The sequence below is a fragment of the Chrysemys picta genome, chromosome 2, assembly GCF_011386835.1.
Source record: "Chrysemys picta bellii isolate R12L10 chromosome 2, ASM1138683v2, whole genome shotgun sequence".
NCBI classification, from domain to species: domain Eukaryota; kingdom Metazoa; phylum Chordata; order Testudines; family Emydidae; genus Chrysemys; species Chrysemys picta.
Window position 1 is genome coordinate 143,400,663 of NC_088792.1, and position 22,178 is coordinate 143,422,840.

Here is a 22,178-nt window from a genome sequence, read left to right on the forward strand (position 1 = left end):
GGTTGGGCTTGGCTCTCCTCTCTGGGCATTGCAACATCTGGGGTTGAAGCACAGCTCAGGTTTGGCCTGTCCCCCTCACTGGACTAAATTTGTGAGAGTGAAGTTGTTACCTAGCTCATGGGGCTGCAGTGCCACTCACTCACATTTTGCCTACCCACGCTCCCATCATCAGGGGCAGGCCATCCAGCACCATGTGACAGGAACAATTGGAGTTGCCATCTGACCCTTTGAAACATTCTGGCAACCCGATTTTGGGTCCCGACCCCAGGGTTGAGATACCCTGACCTGACCAGTCCCCTGCACTAAGGCAGGACTATTAGTAGGAATAGTGTTATCTAGAACAGTGGTTTTCAACCTGTGGCCCCCAGATCCTTGGAGGTCCACAGACAATGTCTAAGATTTCCAAGAGGGTCCACACTGCCATTTGAATTTTTTTAGGGGTTCACAAATGAAAAATGGTTGTAAATCAGTGATCTAGACCATCCCTGACAGGTTTTTGCCTAACCTGTTCTTAAAAATCTTCAAGGACAGAGATTCCACAATCTCCCTAGGTAATTTGTTCCAGTGCATAACTATTTTATATGCCGGGATTGAGTGTGTTCATGCGTGTGTCCTCCACCAGTAGCTGTGTGTAAGGAGCTGGTTTGAAAAGTTTGGATTCAGGGCGTTTAACACCTTTAAGTACTATTTAGGCATAAGCTAACACCTATCAGAATCAGAGTCTACTGTGTAAGCAATAAAGTAGGTTTGATTACATTAATAGTGTACTAGGGCTTTATTCTGGGGAAGATAGGCAGTAGCATGGGCTGCCAATTATACTGTATAAGTAGGTTTCAGAGTAGCAGCCGTGTTAATCTGTATCTGCAAAAAGAACAAGAGTACTTGTGGCACCTTAGAGACTAACACATTTATTTGAGCATAAGCTTTCGTGGGCTACATCCGAAGAAGTGGGCTGTAGCCCACGAAAGCTTATGCTCATATAAATGTGTTAGTCTCTAAGGTGCCACACGTACTCCTGTTCTTTTTACTGTATAAGTAAGACCTCATGGTAAAGGGCGCTTGTACTCAAACAGCAATGTCATGCTATGGAATCAGTTTCTGTACAAATGTTATATTATTTTGCAATGGTCCAGTCAGCCACAGTCTACATTATAATTATATCTTCGTGTCTCATTTCTTCATTCTTCTTACTTAATCCCTCATAATAATTGAAGAAAGGCCCTTGCCAGGTAGCTGCTAGTGTGGACTTAGTAATTTTAAATATATGGAAATCAGTTCCTCATGAAAGGTATTTAATCAACACTGTTTCAGAGTAAAATTTGCATTTCAAACCAAACTGTAAGGTATTTTTTCCCTACTCCATAAGAAATGTGTAGTAGTTAGCAGATTGCATGCTCGGATTCAAATTAATGGTCAGTGCTTTGGGATATTTTTCTACAAAGGTAGAAGCATAAAAGTTCTCTTTGTAAATAGTCGTACATTTTCAGTGGCCTTTGTTAAACAATAAATGGAACTATGGTGACTCAAATTAATTCACAAGTAGAATCAGAGACATACTTTGTTACAGGATGAAAACCAACCTAGAAGTATAACAATACACAGCAATATTGCGATCAAAGCTCCTGTGCTGAGTCCAACTGGTAGGAAGATTGCTTCAACATTGCAGGATAGGATGGTACCATCAGAATCGCATCTACAAACGTGGATAGTCATTGTGTTTGTGCTGCTCTGTACAGGATAGCTGCTGTCTTCTATCACAACTGGGAGGAAATACAAGTCTTGCTGCCTACGGCTGTAGCCACTTCTCCTGGTTTCAATTCCAGCTGTGTTGTCTGCAAAACATGACAGTCATCATAGGATTGTTTCTATTGTGCTTCACTTAACATTTAAAAGTTTGTATTTTGTTGAACAGCAGAAAAATAATCTGGCTTCCTGAATCAGTGGATTATATATGCTCTGTAAATCCCTTGGTTCATTATTACTGAAGCTGTCAAATTCAAATCAGATGCAGCCAAGTTTTTTTTTTTTTCAAGGCAACAACTAATCTTTGTTGTTTGTATACATTTATCCTGCTAAGCTTGACAGCTAACATTTTAAAGCAGAAATGAAAAAGAATATATATTTCTTTTTTTTTTTCTGTTACAGGTATTCCATTAGCAGGGGATTTCAATCTTTCCTTTCCTTTCCTTTCCTTTCCTTTCCTTTCCTTTCCTTGCAGTGGAGTTTGGATCAGGTCCCCATTATGAATATGTCTCACTTTAACCCCTTTTGGATTTGACAATGAGGCAGCTGGAGGAAGCACAATACCCCTCGATTTCCCCACCCCACTGAAAACAGACAATTAAAAAAAATTACAGGAATCAACTGAGCCCTTCATACCATTAGTACATTTGCCACTAATCAGTGCGCAAACTGCACAGAGCTCCCAGGAGCTGAGTTTTGCCACTTCTTCCCAGCAGGAGCTGACTTACCACTGCTTTACATGAATCAAGCAAACTTGAGTAGGAAAGCAATGATGTGAAGATTAAAAGGATTAAGTAGAGGCGAAAGGAAAAGCATGATTGGAAAGCAATTTACTGTCAGGTCTGATTGGGGATAGCCTGCAGTGCTCATTCCCCTTTACCATCTCCCCCATGTGCATTACTGTCTAGTTCAGATCATTTGCTGCAACATTACAAGAGTTCACTTACTAGATGTTTTTTCCCTTCCCCCTTTGAATCCTGCCACTGAATATAAAGATTAAGAGCCACATCCAGCTCTCAGATACCTATGTTCAACAATTATTAAAGCTGATAGGAGTTGAGTGCAAGTATCTATAGACCAGATTTCTTAAGCACCTAGATACTATTCTGATTAAAGCCGGTTGAACGTTGTCCAACTGAACATCTTTCTGTCAGACAATGGTGTTTCATTGAAATTGAAACTTCCCACAGGAATGTGTCAGTTTTGACAACATTTTGTCATGCTGGGGCAGGGGGGGAGCTTTTTTGATAAGGTCTAAAAGTTCCATTTTTGACCTGAACATTTTGATTTCTTTAATATCAACATGGCATTCCATTAAGAAAATAATTTTATGTTGTATAGTAATGTCAAAATTGAAACAAAAGATTTCAATAGTCCCAAAATACTCCCCCCCCCACTTCATGAGTAATTTTTGAAGGGTTTTTTTTTTTTTTTTTCTAAATCAGAATGAAGACAAAGAACATAAAAATTCTGGAATGTATCACAAAACAGAAACGGTGGTTCCCACACAGATCTAATTCTGATTAGGTGCCTTACGGTTGGTCTACACTTAAAAATGCCACAGCTGCACCACTGCAGTTGCGCTGCTGTAGCGCTTCAGTGTAGAAACGACATACACTGATGGGAGGGATTCTCCTGTCAGTGTAGGTAAGCTACCTCCAATAGGTGATAGCTAGGTCAACAGAAGAATTCTTACATTGACCTAGCGCTGTCTACCAGGAGACTTAAGTTGGCTCAACTATGTTGCTCAGAGAGTGTGGATTTTTCACACCCCTGACTAACGTCGTTAAACCAACCATTTCTTTTTCATTGTAGAACAGGCCTTGTAAGTACAATAACAGACAGGTAGGATTTGTTCCTAAATGCAAATATCAATAGTTATGTGAAATTAGCATAAAATGGGCCTAAAAAGGCTCTTTGGATGTATGTGTGTGCCTCTGGCACAGTGTTGACTATTCTGGTAACTTGTATTTTATTGTGAGTCCTGCAGTGCTTGGTGTTTTTTCTTTCTTTTATACCCAAACTCCTGGAATCAGGATAATCTCAGCTTTCATTTAAAAATGTTTTAAAACCTCATAGTTGCAGAGAGAAGCTTAAAAACATGAAATCACTTAAAATATTGTTTTTTGTTTCTTTGAATATCTCATGATTTTATGCCATTTGTGATTTTAGGAAGCCTTAACTTATAAGGTTTGAATGGTTGGGGCTGGCAAAACTGCTGCCATTGCAGTTGCTAGGAGTCAGTACACGTCATTAAGAGCAGAATCTGGTAGACTACTTTGGTGTGGTTTCCACTCAGCCTTTGGTCCCACTGATTTCTTCCCCCTGCCCCCCCTTCCCCTCAAGAAGAAAATCAGTGTTATGAGACAAACTCATTCATGCTTCATTTCCCTTCTGTGCCTTCCTTCTTCATTTCATGGCTGAACTTGAGGTAGAACTGGATGCAGTTGTTTCATGACAAAGTGCTGCTTTCTTGAAACCAAAGCTTCTTGTGGGAATGTAACAGTTTTAATGAGAGAGGTTTCTCAAGCCCAGGATGGAATTTCTGGAGAGGGAGAGAGCGAGCCACCCCAGAACAGCCAATAGCCCAGTGGTAAAGGCACTCACCTGGGATGTGAGAGACACAACTCCCTCTGATTCAGGCTATTTGGGGGTGTCTCCCTCTTTTTTTTTAAATGGAAAAAAATTTAAGGTCTCAGTTTTGTCATGATATACAATGGGAAAAATTCTGACATCTTGAAAAAATTTTCAGGGCAGTAAATAGAGCTGGTAAATAGAATAAATTAACTTGAGGTATTCCTCCTACATTCTACTTCACCTCATTCCTTCAAGCCCCTACCTTCCTATTTCTGGGCTTCTCTTACTCTATCATCAGCTTCTTATTTTTCACCTTCTATCATCAGAAAGGGCTCACTGGCTGACTATGTAGGGGAAACAGTGAAGGTGATTGTGCAATAAGTGCTATCAAATGCACTAAGTAAATGAACTGAAAAAAAGAAGAAAGGTGAAACTCTTTGTGTGTAAAACTTCACTGTGCATGAATCATGAATCATAATGCACTTACAATAAATGGGCTATTGCATGTACATACTGATGCTGTGTAGTTCTCTTTGGCTTTGACAACAAAATACAAATGCTGGTACAGATTAGTTGGCCTTTTTTTGACTCATGAACAATTAAGGCAATAGATTATGTAAATATAAAACTGTCATGGATTAGTTACATACTGTATTATATTTACATATTCAATAATATTAAAATATTCCATTTACAAAATATGTAAAATATTTACACAGATTAACAAATTTTAAGGCCAAAAGGGACCATTAGATTATCTAGTCTGACCTCCTGTATACCACAGATCCTTACATTTCACCCAGTCACCTTATTGAGTTCAGTAACTCATGTTTGGCTAAAGTATATCTTCTGGAAAGGCACCCAGTCTTGATCTGAAGTCATCAAGAGCTGATAATCCACCATTTGCCTTAGTAATATCGGTAAACAACTTACTCCTGTAGTCTTGGACTGTGAAATTTGGTTTGGTGGACGCCTCAGGTGACAGTCTAAAGGAAAACCTTTGTCCAGCAGGGGACAAATCTTTGTCCGCAGCACTGACAGTCTGAATTACCTGAAACCAGATTGAAATTGAATTTGAGGTCAGTTCACTCTTTTAAAAGAAACAGCTTTGCAAGAACCTTAATGTAGTCATCAAATGAAACAACAGAAATGGGCATTTAAGCAATAAGACATGACAGAGTCTGTTTCCTGCTGGAATAAAGTGCCATTCTTCTGTGTTGTAAGGTAAGAAGATGAAGGCAGAATGCCACATTCTCTTATGGAGTGGTGTATCCAAGCAAGTCACACTGTGAGCTATCTGAATGAGATTATAAAATCATCCCATGAAAATAAAAATGGAAACAAATAAATATTTTTTAACATGTATCTAAAAAGCATAGTGATAGTCACAGGATAGATATAGATATTCTCTTGCCAAGTAGTAATGTCATACTATATAGTTCACATTAAGAAAAACATGATAATTAGGATGAAATAAATGAGACTTTCAAAATAGAGACAGGTTTGAATCAAAACTCCAGATCTGAATGTCTTTCACAAATTCTGTGGAAGTTCGGCTCCCCATAGGCTCTTGCTATAATTGGTTTAGAGGGAATGGCCAAGAGTCTGTCTCAGAAGACCTCTTTTGTACACAAATGGCAGAAGGGAAGCATCAGAGCAAAGAGAGAAGGCCAGAGATGCAATAGTTTGGGAGTATGTGTGGGACTCTGACTTTATCTACACGTACATCTTGCACTGGTTAGAGTAAAATTGTTTTGAAAGCTGATGTAGTAAAACCGGTACAAACCCCTTTGTGGATGCTCTTAAGTCACTTTGCACCAGCTTTATTGATTACCAACTTAATACCCAACTTATGTAAAAATGCTTTTTATCAGCAGCGTTCGTAGCTCTTTACAAAGGAGGTTAGTACCATGTCCCCATTTTAAACATAGGGAAAGTGAGGCACAGACAGATGACATGACTTGCCCGAGGTCACAAAGCAGGCCAGTGGACAGAGATGAGACTAGAACCTAGGTGTCCTGAGTCCCTGGTCCAGTGCTCTATCCACTAAGCCCCATAAAAGCATGGTGTAAACTGATGTCTGTATGCCTTTATAAGAGCTTTCATTGGTTTTAAAAAAGAAAACACTTTAATTTAGAAAACACTTAATATTGGTACCTGTTCAAGCTTTGCAATGCTCACCTGAACCATTTTTTTTAAGATTCTCCCATCACTAGTATCAGTGACTAGATAACACACTGATAGAGGCTTTATAAATACCATATATTACATTATACCAGTAAAATAAGAACGTAAAATACATAAGACAGATTAGCAGACAGAGGTACATGCAGACCATAGATGCCCACTGATTATTACAGCACCTCACTGATACTGGTTGATACACAATGCTCCTTTTGTGGTAAATTTTGAGCTCTCCCAGCCTTCCTCCCAAAATAAAAACAAATGGGCTGGCACTGACATTGGGATGAAGTAAAAAACTGAAAAACTGCCACCACCTAAATATAGATGTGGTTTAGCGCCCTGTCTTCTCAATGGAAGCAACAATTTTTTGTCAGTCAATTTTTATATATTCATGTGTTTTGAAATCACAGACAAAACTGTCACTTAAAAATGAGTATGATGGTTACATAGGCAGGTGTGTTTTGCTTTTTGCTAGTCACTGATTATAGAGCAGGCAAAATCATTCTAATTCCATAGCTGATAACCAATATTCCCTCTAATTTTTTCCACTCATGTGTGGAATTAATTTTGTTATGTGCACCAGTATGGAGGTAATGTGCAGATGTGCACCACCAGTAGAAACAAAAAACCTAGATATAATATATATATTTTTTAAAAGTTACCATAGGGATAATTACTCCAGCCAGGACAAGTTAGGCATTTTAGATCTCACTACTCAAAGAATTAAATTTAAGCATAAAAGAGAAATAAAAATTATGAAATGCGTAGACCAGCCAAAAAAATAAAATAGCACTTTGAAAGAATAAAATTAGAGACTATGTGCGCATTGCAGGAAGTAACAACAACAAGAATAATACGTGCTGGGAGGTGAGTGTGAAAGACTGTGTGTATGTGTGTGTGTGAGACACAAAGTGTGAATGTGAGATACAGAGAAAATGTGTGTGTGTGTGTGTGTGTGTGTGTGTGTGTGTGTGTGTGTGTGTGTGTGTGTGTGTGTGAGAAAGAGAGAGAAAGAGACACACACACATGCACACATCTCTCTCCTCTGTGGCCCCAAGGCTGGGGGAGAGGAGTCTCTCCCCGGCCGCCACAGCCTCAAGACTGGGGCCAGAGGAGAGAGCTGTTTCTCCGGTCCCAGCCACAGCCCCGGGCAGACCTGGCGCCTGGGGCGAGCGGCGTCTCTCCCATCCCTGCTGCAGCCCCAGCTGGAACTGGGGCTGGGGGAGAGAGGCATCTCTCCCTCCCCCTAGTCCAGCATGCCCCAAGCTCCTCCAAACCCCCACCACCTCACCCCACTGCCCCCACCCTCCACATTCTTGCGTGGCTGGTGCATGCCTGCGTGGCTGGTGCGCGGCCCTTGATGGCCTAATGTGTGGCCACACAGGTGCGCACTTAGAGGGAACACAGCTGATAACTGAAGTAATCAAAATGTTAAAGCTGCAAGCCCTGTTTCCTTGAGGCAAAATTTTGATACATTACAAAAGATGTTATGGCCTAGGGCTTTGCAGACCTTTGACTGTTCAGCACTTAAACAGGACCACATATCAAAGAATTGTGGCCCAAATTCTGATGCTTCAGTCAGTTGAGAAACATCTTACTCTGCGTATTTTACTAATGACTTAAATGGATCACTTGTGGAGTAACGTGCTGTTCAGCTGAGTGAGGGTATCACAATCAGATTCTGAGTGTAATGTGTATATTTCAGACTGCTGATTTTGGGTGAAAATATCTCTGCTTTATTGAGACTTCTTCCCAGGTAAGGAACATATGGATAAAGACACCTGACCAAGTATCATCTAATTGCTTCCTTGAGCCCACCCCCGCTATTTTATCCACCTGTTGTATATAGTCTTATGCTTAATCCTAAACTCTTTGGGGTAGGAATTGTCTCTGTTATATGCTTGTACAGTGCCTACAATGGGGCCCTGGCCTCTAGGTGCTACCATAATATAAATAAATAGTCCCAATAACAGAAAATGTGAGGGGCAACAATAAGAATTTCGAAAGGCCAATGCTTGTTTTCATTGGGAACACATAGCTAATTTCCAAAAGGATTACAAGCTGATACTATCAAAGCTTTCTAGGGGATTTGGATGCTAAATCTTTGGTGCTCAAATGCCTTAGGCAGCTTTGAAAAATCTCATCCACAATTTTTTATTTTTAAGTGTGTCCCATGAACAATACAGTTTTTATTTTTTTTTAAACTGGCTTTTACTTTTATAAAATAATAGTAACATTAAAAGGAAACCAAAATATCAAAATACCTGTCCCGGTTTTGCATTTTCACATACAGATGTCTCATATGGCACTGAAATTTCTGGAGGAAATTCGTTGACATCTAAGACATTTATTATAACATTGACCTTGCTGGTTAGTAATGGATTACCTATAAAAAATTTTAGACAGAAAGAAAGAAAGAAAAATTAGGAAATACTATTTCTGTATGTCCCCCTCAGCAGTGCCCATTATCTTGCATGAAACAGTCATGGGTTCCAGATACACAGCTTTCACACTAGTGCAACTCCTTGACTTCAACGGACTTAGTTTTCATTCTTACCAGTGTGAGATCTGACTCAATTCAAGGGCTCTATTGTTTTGGACCAGATCCTGATTACCTAACTTACACTGAGTAGTATCTTCCTATTCATGGAGTAAGGTAACTACTCAATACAAGTAAGGGTATCTGAAATTGACTCTTCAGATGGAAAATTATAGGTGCATACTATTCTTAGATCACTTTAAAATAATTCTACTGCTAATCATTTCCCATGATTTAAAACTGTATTCATTTTTTCTAATGATGAAATATAAAAAACCATAAACTTAATACTTACAAGCTGCTATACATCTTCAAGATGCTGTATAAATGGCAATTAATTAGGAAAGTAAATAGATATACACATTGTATGGATGGGGAAAATGAGAGAGAAAGGTTCAGTGACTTGCCAAAAAGCCACAGAGTAAGCCAGTGACAGTCAGCTTTGGAACTCAGGTGTCTCTAGATTATAAACCAATGGTTAGTCCACTAAACAATGCTGCAACAATTATCCAATCATTGTACAGGTAACACATACATATGTGCACAAAATAAATATTTTAAAAGAATATGCATCATGTTAATAGGCAATGACCTTCCAACTCTCCCAGACTGCTGTGTTCTACAGATATGACTGGAAAGTTGTTTATAGATTTATGTGCAAATTCAGTGCTGGTGTAAGCAGGAACAATTCCACTATGCAAAATTCTCTACATTACACAGCGGTAACCCTAAGGACTTAAAAGCAATTGTGTTAGAAAATCAAAGGATAATTTTGTCCCTCAGGATTGAAAATATGCAGGCTTCTATGAAGTTACAATTAGCCATAAAAAAAAAATGTGTATGTGCTATGAGTCATGCCTGGCAGACACACAACATGGGATAAAAAATATAAGAACTCTTTTAAACCTTCACCCATTTTTAGAACCAAATTTACACAGAACCTTTCAGAAGTGCTGAATTATTTGGATTACTTGCGTATTTAATATTTTTTGCACAAGCCACTGCAAGCCTGGAATCTATGGCTAGCACAGCCAAGAGCGGGGATGGAGGATATAATAATTTGCTTTGTGTATAGGCTAGCAATTTACAATTCCCCACCTCCAAACCAACATAAAAGCATAGTGGGAGTTATACCTCTGAGAGGCACAATTTCTTTCCTGTCCAGTGGCACAGCTGTATGCTACCTCTTACAAAGCCACAATCTAGACTTGAATGATTTCCAAATCAAATTCATTCCATTGCAAGTAAAAAGTTGTTGTTATAAATATACAAATAAAGTACTGCTGCTAGCCCTGCAATCTCAATTTAGGATCTAAACAACAACAACAACAAAAGAATATAAGCTGTGTTATTTCTTCTTGTGAATCAACACTAGTACAAGTGCAAGTCAAATTCTGTTCCTTTGGAAACCCATTTCTTTCAAATTCATCATCAGCTACATGTGTGCAACCTCGCTGAAGCCAAATGGATATAACAGAGGACAGAATTTGGCCCCGCAGTTGGGAATTAAGTGACAATTCTGTTGATAGACAATCTAAAATAAATTCTACCCCATTCTCTCAAGGTTGAATGGTCTCTGTAGTGCTAAAAAAAATAAAAATGTAGCAAAAGTTTATTTTAGTCACTAAAGAAAGCAACAGTGATTCTGAATACACAGAGATCAGATGGGTCAAGTAAGAAGGTGTTCTTTTCACAGCTTCTCTTTCAACAGCACCTCATTTTAAAAATCTTGCCCAGGCACTGGTGCTCTCTGGAAGGAAAATTGTATATTCATACAGAATAACTCGGTCATACATGATTCTTTGAGTCTATTGTAAGTTCATTTTAGGGGAAGCAATGAAGATCATTCTGGATTGTATTAGCAGGAGTGTTGTAAGCAAGACACGAGAAGTAATTCTTCTGCTCTACTCCACGCTGATTAGGCCTCAACAGGAGTATTGTGTCCAGTTCTGGGAGCCACATTTCAGGAAGGATGTGCATAAATTGGAGAGAGTCCAGAGAAGAGCAACAAAAATGATTAAAGTTCTAGAAAACATGACCTATGAGGGAAGATTGAAAAAATTGGGTTTCTTTAGTCTGGAAAAGAGAAGACTGGGGAGTTACATAACAACAGTTTTCAAGTATGTAAAAGGTTGTTACAAGGAGGAGGAAGAAACAATGTTTTTCTTAACCTCTGAGGATAGGACAAGAAGCAATGGGCTAAATTGCAGCAAGGGAGGTTTAGATTGGACATTAGGAATACGTTCCTGTCCGGGTGGTTAAGCACTGGAATAAATTGCTTAGGGAGGTTGTGGAATCTCCATCATTGGAGATTTTTAAGAGCAGGTTAGACAAATGCCTGTCAGGAATGATCTAGATCAGTGGTTCCCAACCTTTCCGTGTGGTGGGGGCCGGACGACTAGCCGCTGAAGAGCGTGGCTGCCGGACAAGCAGCCGCCGAAATGCCACCGAGAAGCGGCAATGCCAAGAAGCATCGCCGCCGAAATGCCGCCGAGAAGTAGCGTCACCAAGAGGCGTCGCGACCGAAATGCCTCCGAAAATCAGTGGCATTTCGGCGGTGACACTTCTTGACATTGCCGCTTCTTAGCGGCATTTCGACAGCTGCTTGTCTGGCGGCCAGTAGGTGGGTGCACATAGATGCCCCGGCGGGCACCATGGCACCCGCGGGCACCACATTGGGGACCCCGATCTAGATAATACTTAGTCCTGCCATGAGTGCAGGGGACTGGACAAGATGACCTCTCAAGGATACTTACAGTCCTATGATTCTATGAGAGATAGCTGCAGAAGAAGTTCTGAACATAAGTTGTAGATGAATATGACAATATGAGGGCACAGTCATCACTGTCAATTCCTTTTTATCATTAAAAATATATTAAAATATTTTTCTAATAATGCATTAGTTGTGAATGATGTATGTTTTTTCAAGTGTCTTGTAAATGGAAGCAGCTGACTAGTTAAACTGTTTAAAATCTTGGTAATTCCTATTAAAGTAGTAATCTCTCTATATATCATATTGATTTGAATTTTCTTTTGGAAGTGTTTCATATGAAAGATTATTTTCATTTTGTTTTCAGCTTCTGTAGCACAGTGTAGAAATTAATGGGGGTAAATTTAAAAAAAAGAAAAGTTAAGAAGGAATTCAAGTGACTGACACAAAAATCAACGGGAGTGGTTTGGTTGTGTTTTTTTATTAATTCCGGTGCACCACTTTGAACATATACTCATTTTAGCCTGTCACTGATAATCATGAAAGATAATAGAAGGGGACAGATTCCTCTATCCTTACTCATGTTTGCTAATACCTTAAAATAGTGCTGCCTGAGTCTAGCTATAATCATAAGAATAATAGTCGGGCTACCAGACTTTGTTACTATAAATAATAATAATAATAATAATAATTAATAAATAATGAATAGAATTTTCTCTTGCTCTGGTCCTTCAATATATTTCCTTTTAAAAATTATAACCTGAGGTGCTCTGGTGCTAATAATAGCATTATATGAGCCATAGCCAGCATTATCAGCTTGTAAGGAAAGTCTGCATTATTCATCCATATCTGCATTCAGGTTTATATATTGCCTGCCACTATCTTTAGCAATTTGAGTTGCATTGTACTTGTGCTATTACTGGAAAGTAACTTGATCTCTTGAGGCCTACACAATCACTCCTAGTCAAGATTAGTTGCTATGGAAGAAAGGTAAGATAAGCATCATCATTGATTTTAAATACGGCCCCTCTTGAAGCCAGAGATGCACAATGGAAAACAATAAGGACTGTGTCCCAGGGATGAGACAGGCATAGCTGAATCACAGAAACTTGTTCATGACCTTGATATTATTTTCCATGCAAAGTGGCATGGTGGCCCAGTTTCATTTGTACTCTCTTTGAGCTGCTGGGGGCCAAGATGGTGGGCAGTATTTAAGTGATAAACACAAGAAGCAGACTGCACAGTCAGTTGCAAAAGGGCCTTAGGAGCCAGCCAGATGTGGGATTTTCTCTAAATTGAGGGGAACAACCTTAATATTTTGTTTTTGTTCATTTCACAAATGTAGACTTTTGTATGAGAGGAGAAAACTTTAGACAGCAAAGAAAAGTGTTAACTTTTGTGATCCATTGTGCCTATGCTGATTTGGGCACCTAAATACAAGTGATCTGACATTTTCTGAAGAGCTGAGCACAATCAAATCCCAATGAAGTCAGTATGAACTGCAGGTGCTTGGAAAATGGTGGTACAACCCCCTGTATCTTGTCTATAATCTCTACTCTTGGAGCAACACTTATTGGGTAACAATGGGTTGGAAAATTCCTAATGAAGACAAGAGAAGGATGGTTTGTGCGTAAGGCACTGGGTGGGGAGCTGGGACATCTGAGTTCACTTCCTGGCTACAGAACTCTTGTGTGATCTTGGGCAATTTGCTTCACCTGTGCCTTAGACCATTATCTGTAAAATAAAACATGTGGAGAATTGGGGCCCTAGAGATTGTTTTTGGAAATTTGGGCCCTTAGCTATTAAATTCATACCTTGCATACTTTAATTGTATGTATATCACTCCATAAATACACAGATGGTTAGGCTTTTTTTTTTTTAATAGGCTAGAACTGAGGACTATATACAATTACTTGAATGGATGAGACAGTTAACCAAATCATTCTCCCTCATCCTGGGAGAATTAAAATTAAAATGTCAATCTTTGTATGTCCTAATTTTCAAAAGTTATATACATTTTGTTTTGATGGGGTGGCTTGGAATGAGGAACATATGAGATTATTTCATCAAAATTGTAAAAAGCAATTGAAAAAAAGATAAGTGAACATCTTTTGCTCACAGCTACGATAACAATTCAAAAGGAATATAAAACCTCATGCTTCAGGACATAGGATAACCTCCAATTGATGGGGTTACGAAGAAAGTTTCTTGATGGGCTGGTTATTCTATAATTGTCCATTATGAGGTATTTTTCACCTTCCTTTGAAGCAGCTGGTAATGGCTACTTTCAGAGACAGGACACTGGGCTAAATGGACCATTAATCTGATCAGGTGTAGCCATTCCACGGTTCCTACATCAGTATTGAGTAACTGCCATAATGTTCAGTTTTAAAGCAGGAACTTGTCTAAATAATTAAATTAGATTTCTCTGTCTTTTTCCGATGGTCCCCTCAGTCCTTCTCCCTGACAGAGGCAGTGCATATGATAAAATATTTAAAATGTTTCCATGGCAGGGAAATTCAGAAACTTGCCCTTTTCCCCTCCTCTACTACTACTTAGCATTTCTGAAATCCCAGCATTTCCCTCTGTTATCTCTGAGTCAGACAGACCTATATGAAGCTTTGACAGGTAATATTTCTTCATTCTCTAAAGTATTGCCAATTATAGGTGTACTGTATGTATAACATTTATTTTTAATGACATGAATAACATTTGATGCACAAATATTAAGGTATATGGGGATATGAATTTCAAATGTATGAGAGGTATAGGTTTACTAGGTTGGCTAATGGTTAGAATTGGGAATTTCATGATGTGGGCTACATGCAACAACTCTTAACATAAGCACAAATTACTATAACTGTATTTCCCTTTATATGCCATGTTGAAGTGAACCTGTTTTTTTTTTACCTGTTTTTTTAATTACTCTGGAGTCTGTGAGAATAATAGATTCACAATGAGTTCGCTAGAACAAATGCCTTATTTCAGGACAAGTTCGCAAATCGAAAATGCTCATTACTTACCAATAAATCTAAATATTTAAGCTTTGCTTAAGCACAGCCTATTAAGAGATCTCCATGCTGCAACACCATTTCTGCATGCCTTTCAAATTCTCTGAAATCAGATTACAATTCTGCTGGCCTATTTTTTTTTTCTAATTCACTCAAGAAAATGTACTTCCCCCATGCAAAGGTAAGGTCAGAAGTCACAGATTTAGGGTATATACATAATGAGATGACTCCTTCAGTTTAAGTGCATAGGCACTTTGTTTTATTTCCTGTTCTATCTTCAGCCTTTAGGGATATTCCTCCGGCTCAGTTTGGGATAACTACAACTGATTTTTTTTTCAGCAGGAGTAAGTTTTAATAATAATAATATATAAAGTCCTACCTTCTACGTTATTAGTATATATTGTTTATTGAGTAGTCATTGCTGAATAATGCATAAGGGAAAACATGGTCCCTGCCTCTGTAACATACATTCTAAAACGGATAATCAATACAGTACTGTTGTAAAGTGCACCAGGGGTCCAGATCCACAGCCTATTGAAGTCAATGGAAAGACTTCTGTGGATCAGATGCCAGATGATCGAACAACCGTTTTTTTTTCCAAAGGATGAAACATACCTAGGAGAATTAACTTTGACAGGGAAAGAGGTGTGCTGTACAGAAGGATGTGAATGAAGAGCGGGATGCTTGCTTGATGCCCCATGAGAAGGAGGGAATTCCCAACATGGGGGGGGGCAGATTAAAAGAAGGCACAGAGAAGAGCATGGGAGAAGACAACCAGGGGAGTGATTAGGCAGGGGGCTTGGGCAGATTGAGAGGAGAGATGGATCAGGCTGGTGAATTCACACAGAGCCTTCCATTACTGGTATCACCTCAACCTTAACTCCATTCTAATATAGTTTTTGTCTGGGAATTAAAATAACCATTATACTCTTCCCCACACAAACAGGAAAGGTATGCTTTCTCCTTGACTGTCCTCAACTTGATCTTATTAAGTAAACAACAAAACAAAGAACAAGAGAAAGGTCTCCATGTGAGAGCACCAACTCGCTTTCTCTTCTGTAACACCCACAGAGGCAGCAAGGAGGTACTATTTTCCATTTAAAAGTTCAGTACGCATTCAAGACACAAACTACAGTAGTTACACCACAGTTATCAATTGTTTAATCACAATAGTCCCAGGAAAATGCATGTTCTAATATCATCCTTTAACCCCAACCTCTTTCTGATAAAATTTCTATTGACTTCAGTGGGAACTGTGCTTGCATAAGGAGTACAGGATCAAACCTGACTATATGTGAGTATTTGAATATGATACTTAGCCTTACCAAACTGATACATGTTATGCATCCTTAAATCATTTCATACTAATAAACATTTTAGAGGAGGCTCACTTCTGAACATTGTATTCTGAGAGACACCACTTTAGCATCTTAATTCAATTCATGCCATACTTACTAACTTTACTTGCAATTATAGAGAAATTGTACTGTGCGGTGCTTTCTCTGTCCAGTAATTCATTAGTTGCAATGGTTCCTTCAGATCCATCTATTGTAAAGTAGCTGTCTGAATCACTCTTGCGATCTATGAAGTACCTGCATATGAAAAAAGTAGATGCAAATATGCAATGATTATGCATTTATCATACTGGCAGCAAGGCTAGCTTGACGTGTTTTGTTCCCCCCCGCCCCCGCTTTGTAAACAATGATTTCTTTATTTCAAAGTAAAGGGGAAATGGGAAATAATGTAAGATTTAGTACTACTAAAGTTCGTATTATTTTAAGCCCTTGATACCTACAAACTCATCACATGCTACCCAGCCTCAATGACCTCCGATCACTACAACAAATCACTTCCTTTGAGCCCTTCTGTGCCAAGCAAAGCTCTGGCACAGCAGAGAATCAAGCTCCGTGTGTTTTTGTTCTAGGAAGGACTTAATAGAAGAAGTAGATGTGCTTGTCTGTGCATTGCTCTGTTTACAGTCTGATAATTTGTTCCAAAACCATTCCCCTTGAATTCAAATTAATTTCTAGTGTAATTTCTCATCTGATGGTACTGTTTGCAATCATAAGAGAATAATATTTTTTCCAATGCAGTGCCCTGAGCTACTAATTCCTTTTTCTTTTTCATTATCAGGTAACAACAGCTGCACATCTAGCTGCCATTGCTTGAATAGTAGGCAGGGTGGAATGGACACAGTCATTTGCGAAAAGTAGACAATAAGGATAAAACTGATCGTAACTGTAGGTGAATTTAATAGAATGTAAATATCGGAGGACTGTGGACTTCACACATCTTGTGATTTTATGCTCCCTCCACTCTCTTGTGAACCAGTGAGAGTAAATGTAAAGTAGTATCCCATTTGCTATCACTCTCACTCATTACCTGTGATTTATAGGAAGAAAATATATGTACTGTAAAGCCAAGCAGTAGACTACCAGACTTTTCCTCACTGCTGAATGAAGTGATGAGTAAAAGCGGTGCTTGACATATCCTAGCCTAAACCATCTTAAACTAAAACTCAAGAACTTCAATTGGAGAAGAGTTAAATTAAAGTTCATGACTGAGATGAAGTATTCCTTGGGAGATGTTTGCTTTCATTACAAATATACATGCCCTCCAAGAAAATCCTATATATACGTGAAATATATTATTGATTAGCAGCCAGCTTCGCCAGTCCACATCTTAATTTTAAAATCCTTGCAAATTATTAGTTAAAGGCATGGTGTATAGCTGTATACAACTGAATTGCAATGGTCTGATGTAGGTGACCAACATTAGACAACCATTTTTGAAAATGTGGGTGTCAGTGTTCAAAGTAAGTTGTTACATACAATTTATCAGAAAGAAACATTGATATAGGTAATGTGCTGTTTATAGTGTTGTTGGTCCCAGGATATGAGAGACAAAAGGTGGGTGAGGTAATATCTTTTATTGGACTAACCTATGTTGGTGAAAGAGACAATCTTTCAAGCTTCATAGTGACTTGAAAAGGGCTCTCTGGAGTTTCAACACTTATTTCACTCACAAACAGAAGTTGGTCTAGTAAAAGGTCACCCACCTTGTCTTTCTCATAGGTAAAATATGGCAGTATGCTTTCAGAAGTTTCTTGTTTAATGAAGTGTGTCTGCTACATGTTTTAATTTGTGATCAATGCTGAAATATACTGGAGACGATCATGAGAAGGCAGCTTCATTTATCTTCCCCTCTTTGATGCCTATGTCAGTTATGTTTGCTTAAATATCTTTGCATGAATCAGAGAAGATGACTCAGGATCTGATTCATAGCCCTTTGAAATCAGTGGGAGTTTTCTATTGACTTCAGGTCCTTGGACCTAGGAGGCTACAGTTTAAGGTACCAATCCTACAAACACTTATGCATGTGATTAATTTTAAGCAAGTGAATTGTTCTGCTGAAGTCAATAGGATCAATCTTATGTTTATAGTTAAGCACATGCATAAATGTTTGCAGGCCTTGGGACTCCAGCCTGCAAACCCTAATGCATGTCATTAACTTGATGAATATGAGTCCAATAACACTACTCATGTGCATATGTGTTTACAGGATCCAGGATTAACCATTTAATTCCCACACATTGGACCTAACACTGCTCCCTCAGAGTCCATGACAAAACTCCTACTGACTTCACTGGGATTGAGAACAATTTGGGATGAGAACAATTGACCATCCTTACAAAAAATGGCCATACTTATGAAAACAGCATGGGCTATTTATGCTAATAGTGCTGGCAATGGTCTGAAAAAGTGGTGGAATCACCATCATCAAATTAATTGAACAATTGTGTCCAGTGGTTGCAGCATTTAATCACTTTCTCTATTGCTGTTACTTTACTAATAGCATATTGAACCATACTTCTAAGGAAGAAAAATATTCCAATACCTTTTTTCACACAACACACAGTTAACCTGTAGAACTCCCTACCAGAAGATGTTGTGAAGGCCAAGACTATAACAGGATTAAAAAAGAACTAGATAAGATCATGGAGGATAGCTCCATCAATGGCTATTAGCCAGAATGGGCAGGGCTGGTGTCCCTAGTTTCTGTTTGCCAGAAGCTGGGAATGGGCGACAGGGGATGGATCACTTGATGATTACCTTTTCTGTTCATTCCCTCTAGAGCACCTGGCATTGGCCACTGTCAGAAGACAGGATACTGGGCTAGATGGACCTTTGGTCTGACCCAGTATGTCCGTTCTTATTTTCTAATGAATACCATTCAGGTTAGGGAAATAATACAGAGGGACCTAAAGAGCCTGGAAGAAAATAAAATGAGATTGATTTTTTTTTAAATGTGCCAATTAAGGACACTGTATAATTATACATGTAATTCCCAGGGGGGAACGAACCTGGGAAGCAACAATGAGGACAGGTGGTGGTGGACTGGAAGAAAGCAAATTAGTCTTGAGTTTGAGATATGGCTGCACAAAAGTCTGCAAAAGGCATTATGTAATGTAGCAGGGAGATAATAGACCCTGTTTCTGGTAAATGATACCAAGAAAACTGAATTTTGTCTTGGGCACCACATGACAAATAAGATATCAGCAAATGGGAGGGAGTTCAGAGAACAGTATTTAAAATAATTCTGGGTCTTGAAACAGTTAATTTTGAGGAAACATTAAAAGAGCTAAAATATGTTTACCTTGTATAAGAGATGACAGGAGAGACATGATAATGGTCTACAAATAACGGAAGGGTTTAAATACCAAAAAAGGACGAGTATTATTTAGTTTTATATAGTGGGATATAACAAGAATACGTGATGCAATTAGGAAAGAAATGTAGGTTCAATAACAAAATCTTCCTGGCAGTGATACATATTAAGCTGCCTTTTGTCATTTCCTGAGAGAAATGACAAAAGTCCTATCACTGAACATTTTAAAAACTAATTTGGGCAAAATCATAATACATTTATTGAATGGAAGAATACTGCATTGGCAGGAAGATGTATTGGGTGATCTCTTAGGTCTTTGCCATCTCTGATGTCTGATTATAAACAAATAGATATTTCACACTAAGAATCTAATTAAATATAGTAATACTCACAGTCAAAGTTTTCATTAAATTGGAATTAAAGTTGACTATATAATAACAAATTAAAGATTAAAGACTTAGAAAAATGTTGCAGTTATTTAAAAAAACAAAAATACAAGAAGAAATTGACAACATTTGGCTCTAAAATTATGCCCAAAAGAAATCCAAATATTTTAAAGTAATGAAGTTAAAAAGGTGCAAATAACCTTAACTCTGTCCTCCTAGCCTCCTATCTCAATTTCCTTGTTTCTTTCATATCTACTTTATAGGATGAGTTATTCTTGGATTGCAACCTTTTTTTAAAGGCATGAAGAACATAAATTTGGGAGAAAACACCTTGTGTCTAGAGCATAAAAAATGTGCACCACAGAGCACTGGTTCACACATACATATCTTACTCACTGAGATCCTTTGTTATCATACTAACCTTTGTCCTTTTTGTGGAAATTGCATAATTTCTTGATGTGGACATAGGAGATTTATACAGGTAGGTAAACTAGGGTCTGTGTCTAATAACACCTCGGTAATTGGCAACACATGGAATTCTAATCAAGAGTGATGAATGATTGCCTTCAGTTTGCTATTTATTCAATCACAAGCTTGTATTACGAGTATGTCTTCTTCAGAGAGCTCTTCATGGCTGTTAAGGGCAGCTAGGACTGGTACGACTGGTACAACCAACACTGATCAGAAATAAGTCATTTTGGTTTTTGTGGTCAGTGATGCTGTTAAACTTCTTATTATGGCTAGACAGGATAGTCGGAGAGTGGTTTCTTTTTCTCAGGGCCTTCATATTTGGGACAACATTAAGATTGTTTGGGATCCTTATCTGTACTTACAAAGGTTTAGGTTTAGTTGAATCTTCTTTTGTGTTCTAAGGTCTTGCAGGAGGATGGATTCTAATAGGCCATTTCCATGTTTTAACTAATATGATCCTATGGAATAGCTGTATCAAAGATGAAATATGTTTCATAAGCACAGAAGACAAAAGTCTTCATAGATGTGGACCACATAACATTCAAGTTGTTCTGGGTTAACAGTCCCCAAATCCTTTCTGCATGATTTTTTAACTCCTCAGTACTCTGTACTATCCAGTGCCCATAGCATTTTGTATATACGTTGGGCTAACTGTCCTGTATCAGGTATCTTTCAATACAATCAAATAAGACTACTATTTTCTTAGATAAATCATATTTATTTTGAAGTTAGGTGAAGATTAACATATTTTAACCTATTAAAAACCTATAGGGCAAATCACACCACTGATTTATGCCAGTTCTAATATTGGGATTTTTTCATAATGAAGCATTCCTACTTAAATGATAAAAATCCTGTGAATATCAACAGAAATCAATTAGTAGGTTTAACCACCACAATGCAGGAAATGTGGTCTTATATAGGAATGGTTAATAATGGGGTTAAAAAAAAAAAGACCTAATACTGTTTCTCATAATATCCAGCCAACATGGAATTTTCTCTCTATCTTTTATTTATTCTGAGCCAAGAAACAGGAAGGACTGGTAATAGAGCTCAAAAGAGGCTAATATATCCCCACAAGTTTTTTTTTCCTCTTTAAATAATTTAGTAAGGCTAGCTCATCTTCTCTTAATGGGGGCATGAACTCCCTATACCTATGCTGAGGATTTTCAAAGCCTTGTTATTTCATTAAAGGTCAAACCAAATAAAATCCTAATGGAGTTGCTGTCAGCTCTTATCTTATCCTCCATGTAACCCTATGGGTACCAGCTTGATCCCTAAAGAAGCCAATCTATCCAAATATGTCCCAAACAATTTATAACATCAATGCATAAATACTTGCAGGAGGATATTAGCCAAGCAAAATACAAACAAAATGGCAGAAATGTCAAAGATAACAAACAGAGACCTCTTAGGCAGTGTGGCTTACAAACTCACTTCACTAAACCCTTACTTTGCATCCAGTATTTTCCCCATAAGCTCCTTTAAATGTCTTTACTAGCACACAAAGTATACAATATGTGTACAAGAACAGTGAGCTATGGTATGATCTAGAGGTCTTATTAGTATGAATTTGAAATGGTTGCATTATTCACCATTGGCAAAGTCAACAGTGAGTTGGGTAGGTCATGTCTAACAAATAATAATAAAAAAAAAAACTTTCATTTTGCACCTCACTGGATAAGCATTAAAAAATGTGCCATATATTTTCCATAAAATCAATTTTACAGATATTGTAACGTGTCTGTAAAATGTGCAATGGGATTACTTTTTTTTGTACCCTTCCACCTGTAAAACCAAGTGTCTTCATTACTGTGAGGTTTTCAGAAGTATTGGACTAATCCTTCTCCTATGCAAGTGAACTCTCATTGACTTCACAGTCACAGTTG

General features: G+C 38.2%; 1 protein-coding gene across 1 annotated transcript in view; it reads right to left on the minus strand.

The window, feature by feature from the left end:
• Window positions 1-22,178, minus strand: part of LOC101954073 (cadherin-12) — a 326,379-nt gene that overhangs the window by 2,750 nt on the left and 301,451 nt on the right. The window contains 4 exon segments of the mRNA XM_065584272.1: window positions 1,581-1,832; window positions 5,254-5,371; window positions 8,769-8,890; window positions 16,220-16,356. Of these exon segments, the coding sequence (XP_065440344.1) occupies window positions 1,581-1,832; window positions 5,254-5,371; window positions 8,769-8,890; window positions 16,220-16,356 (629 nt within the window).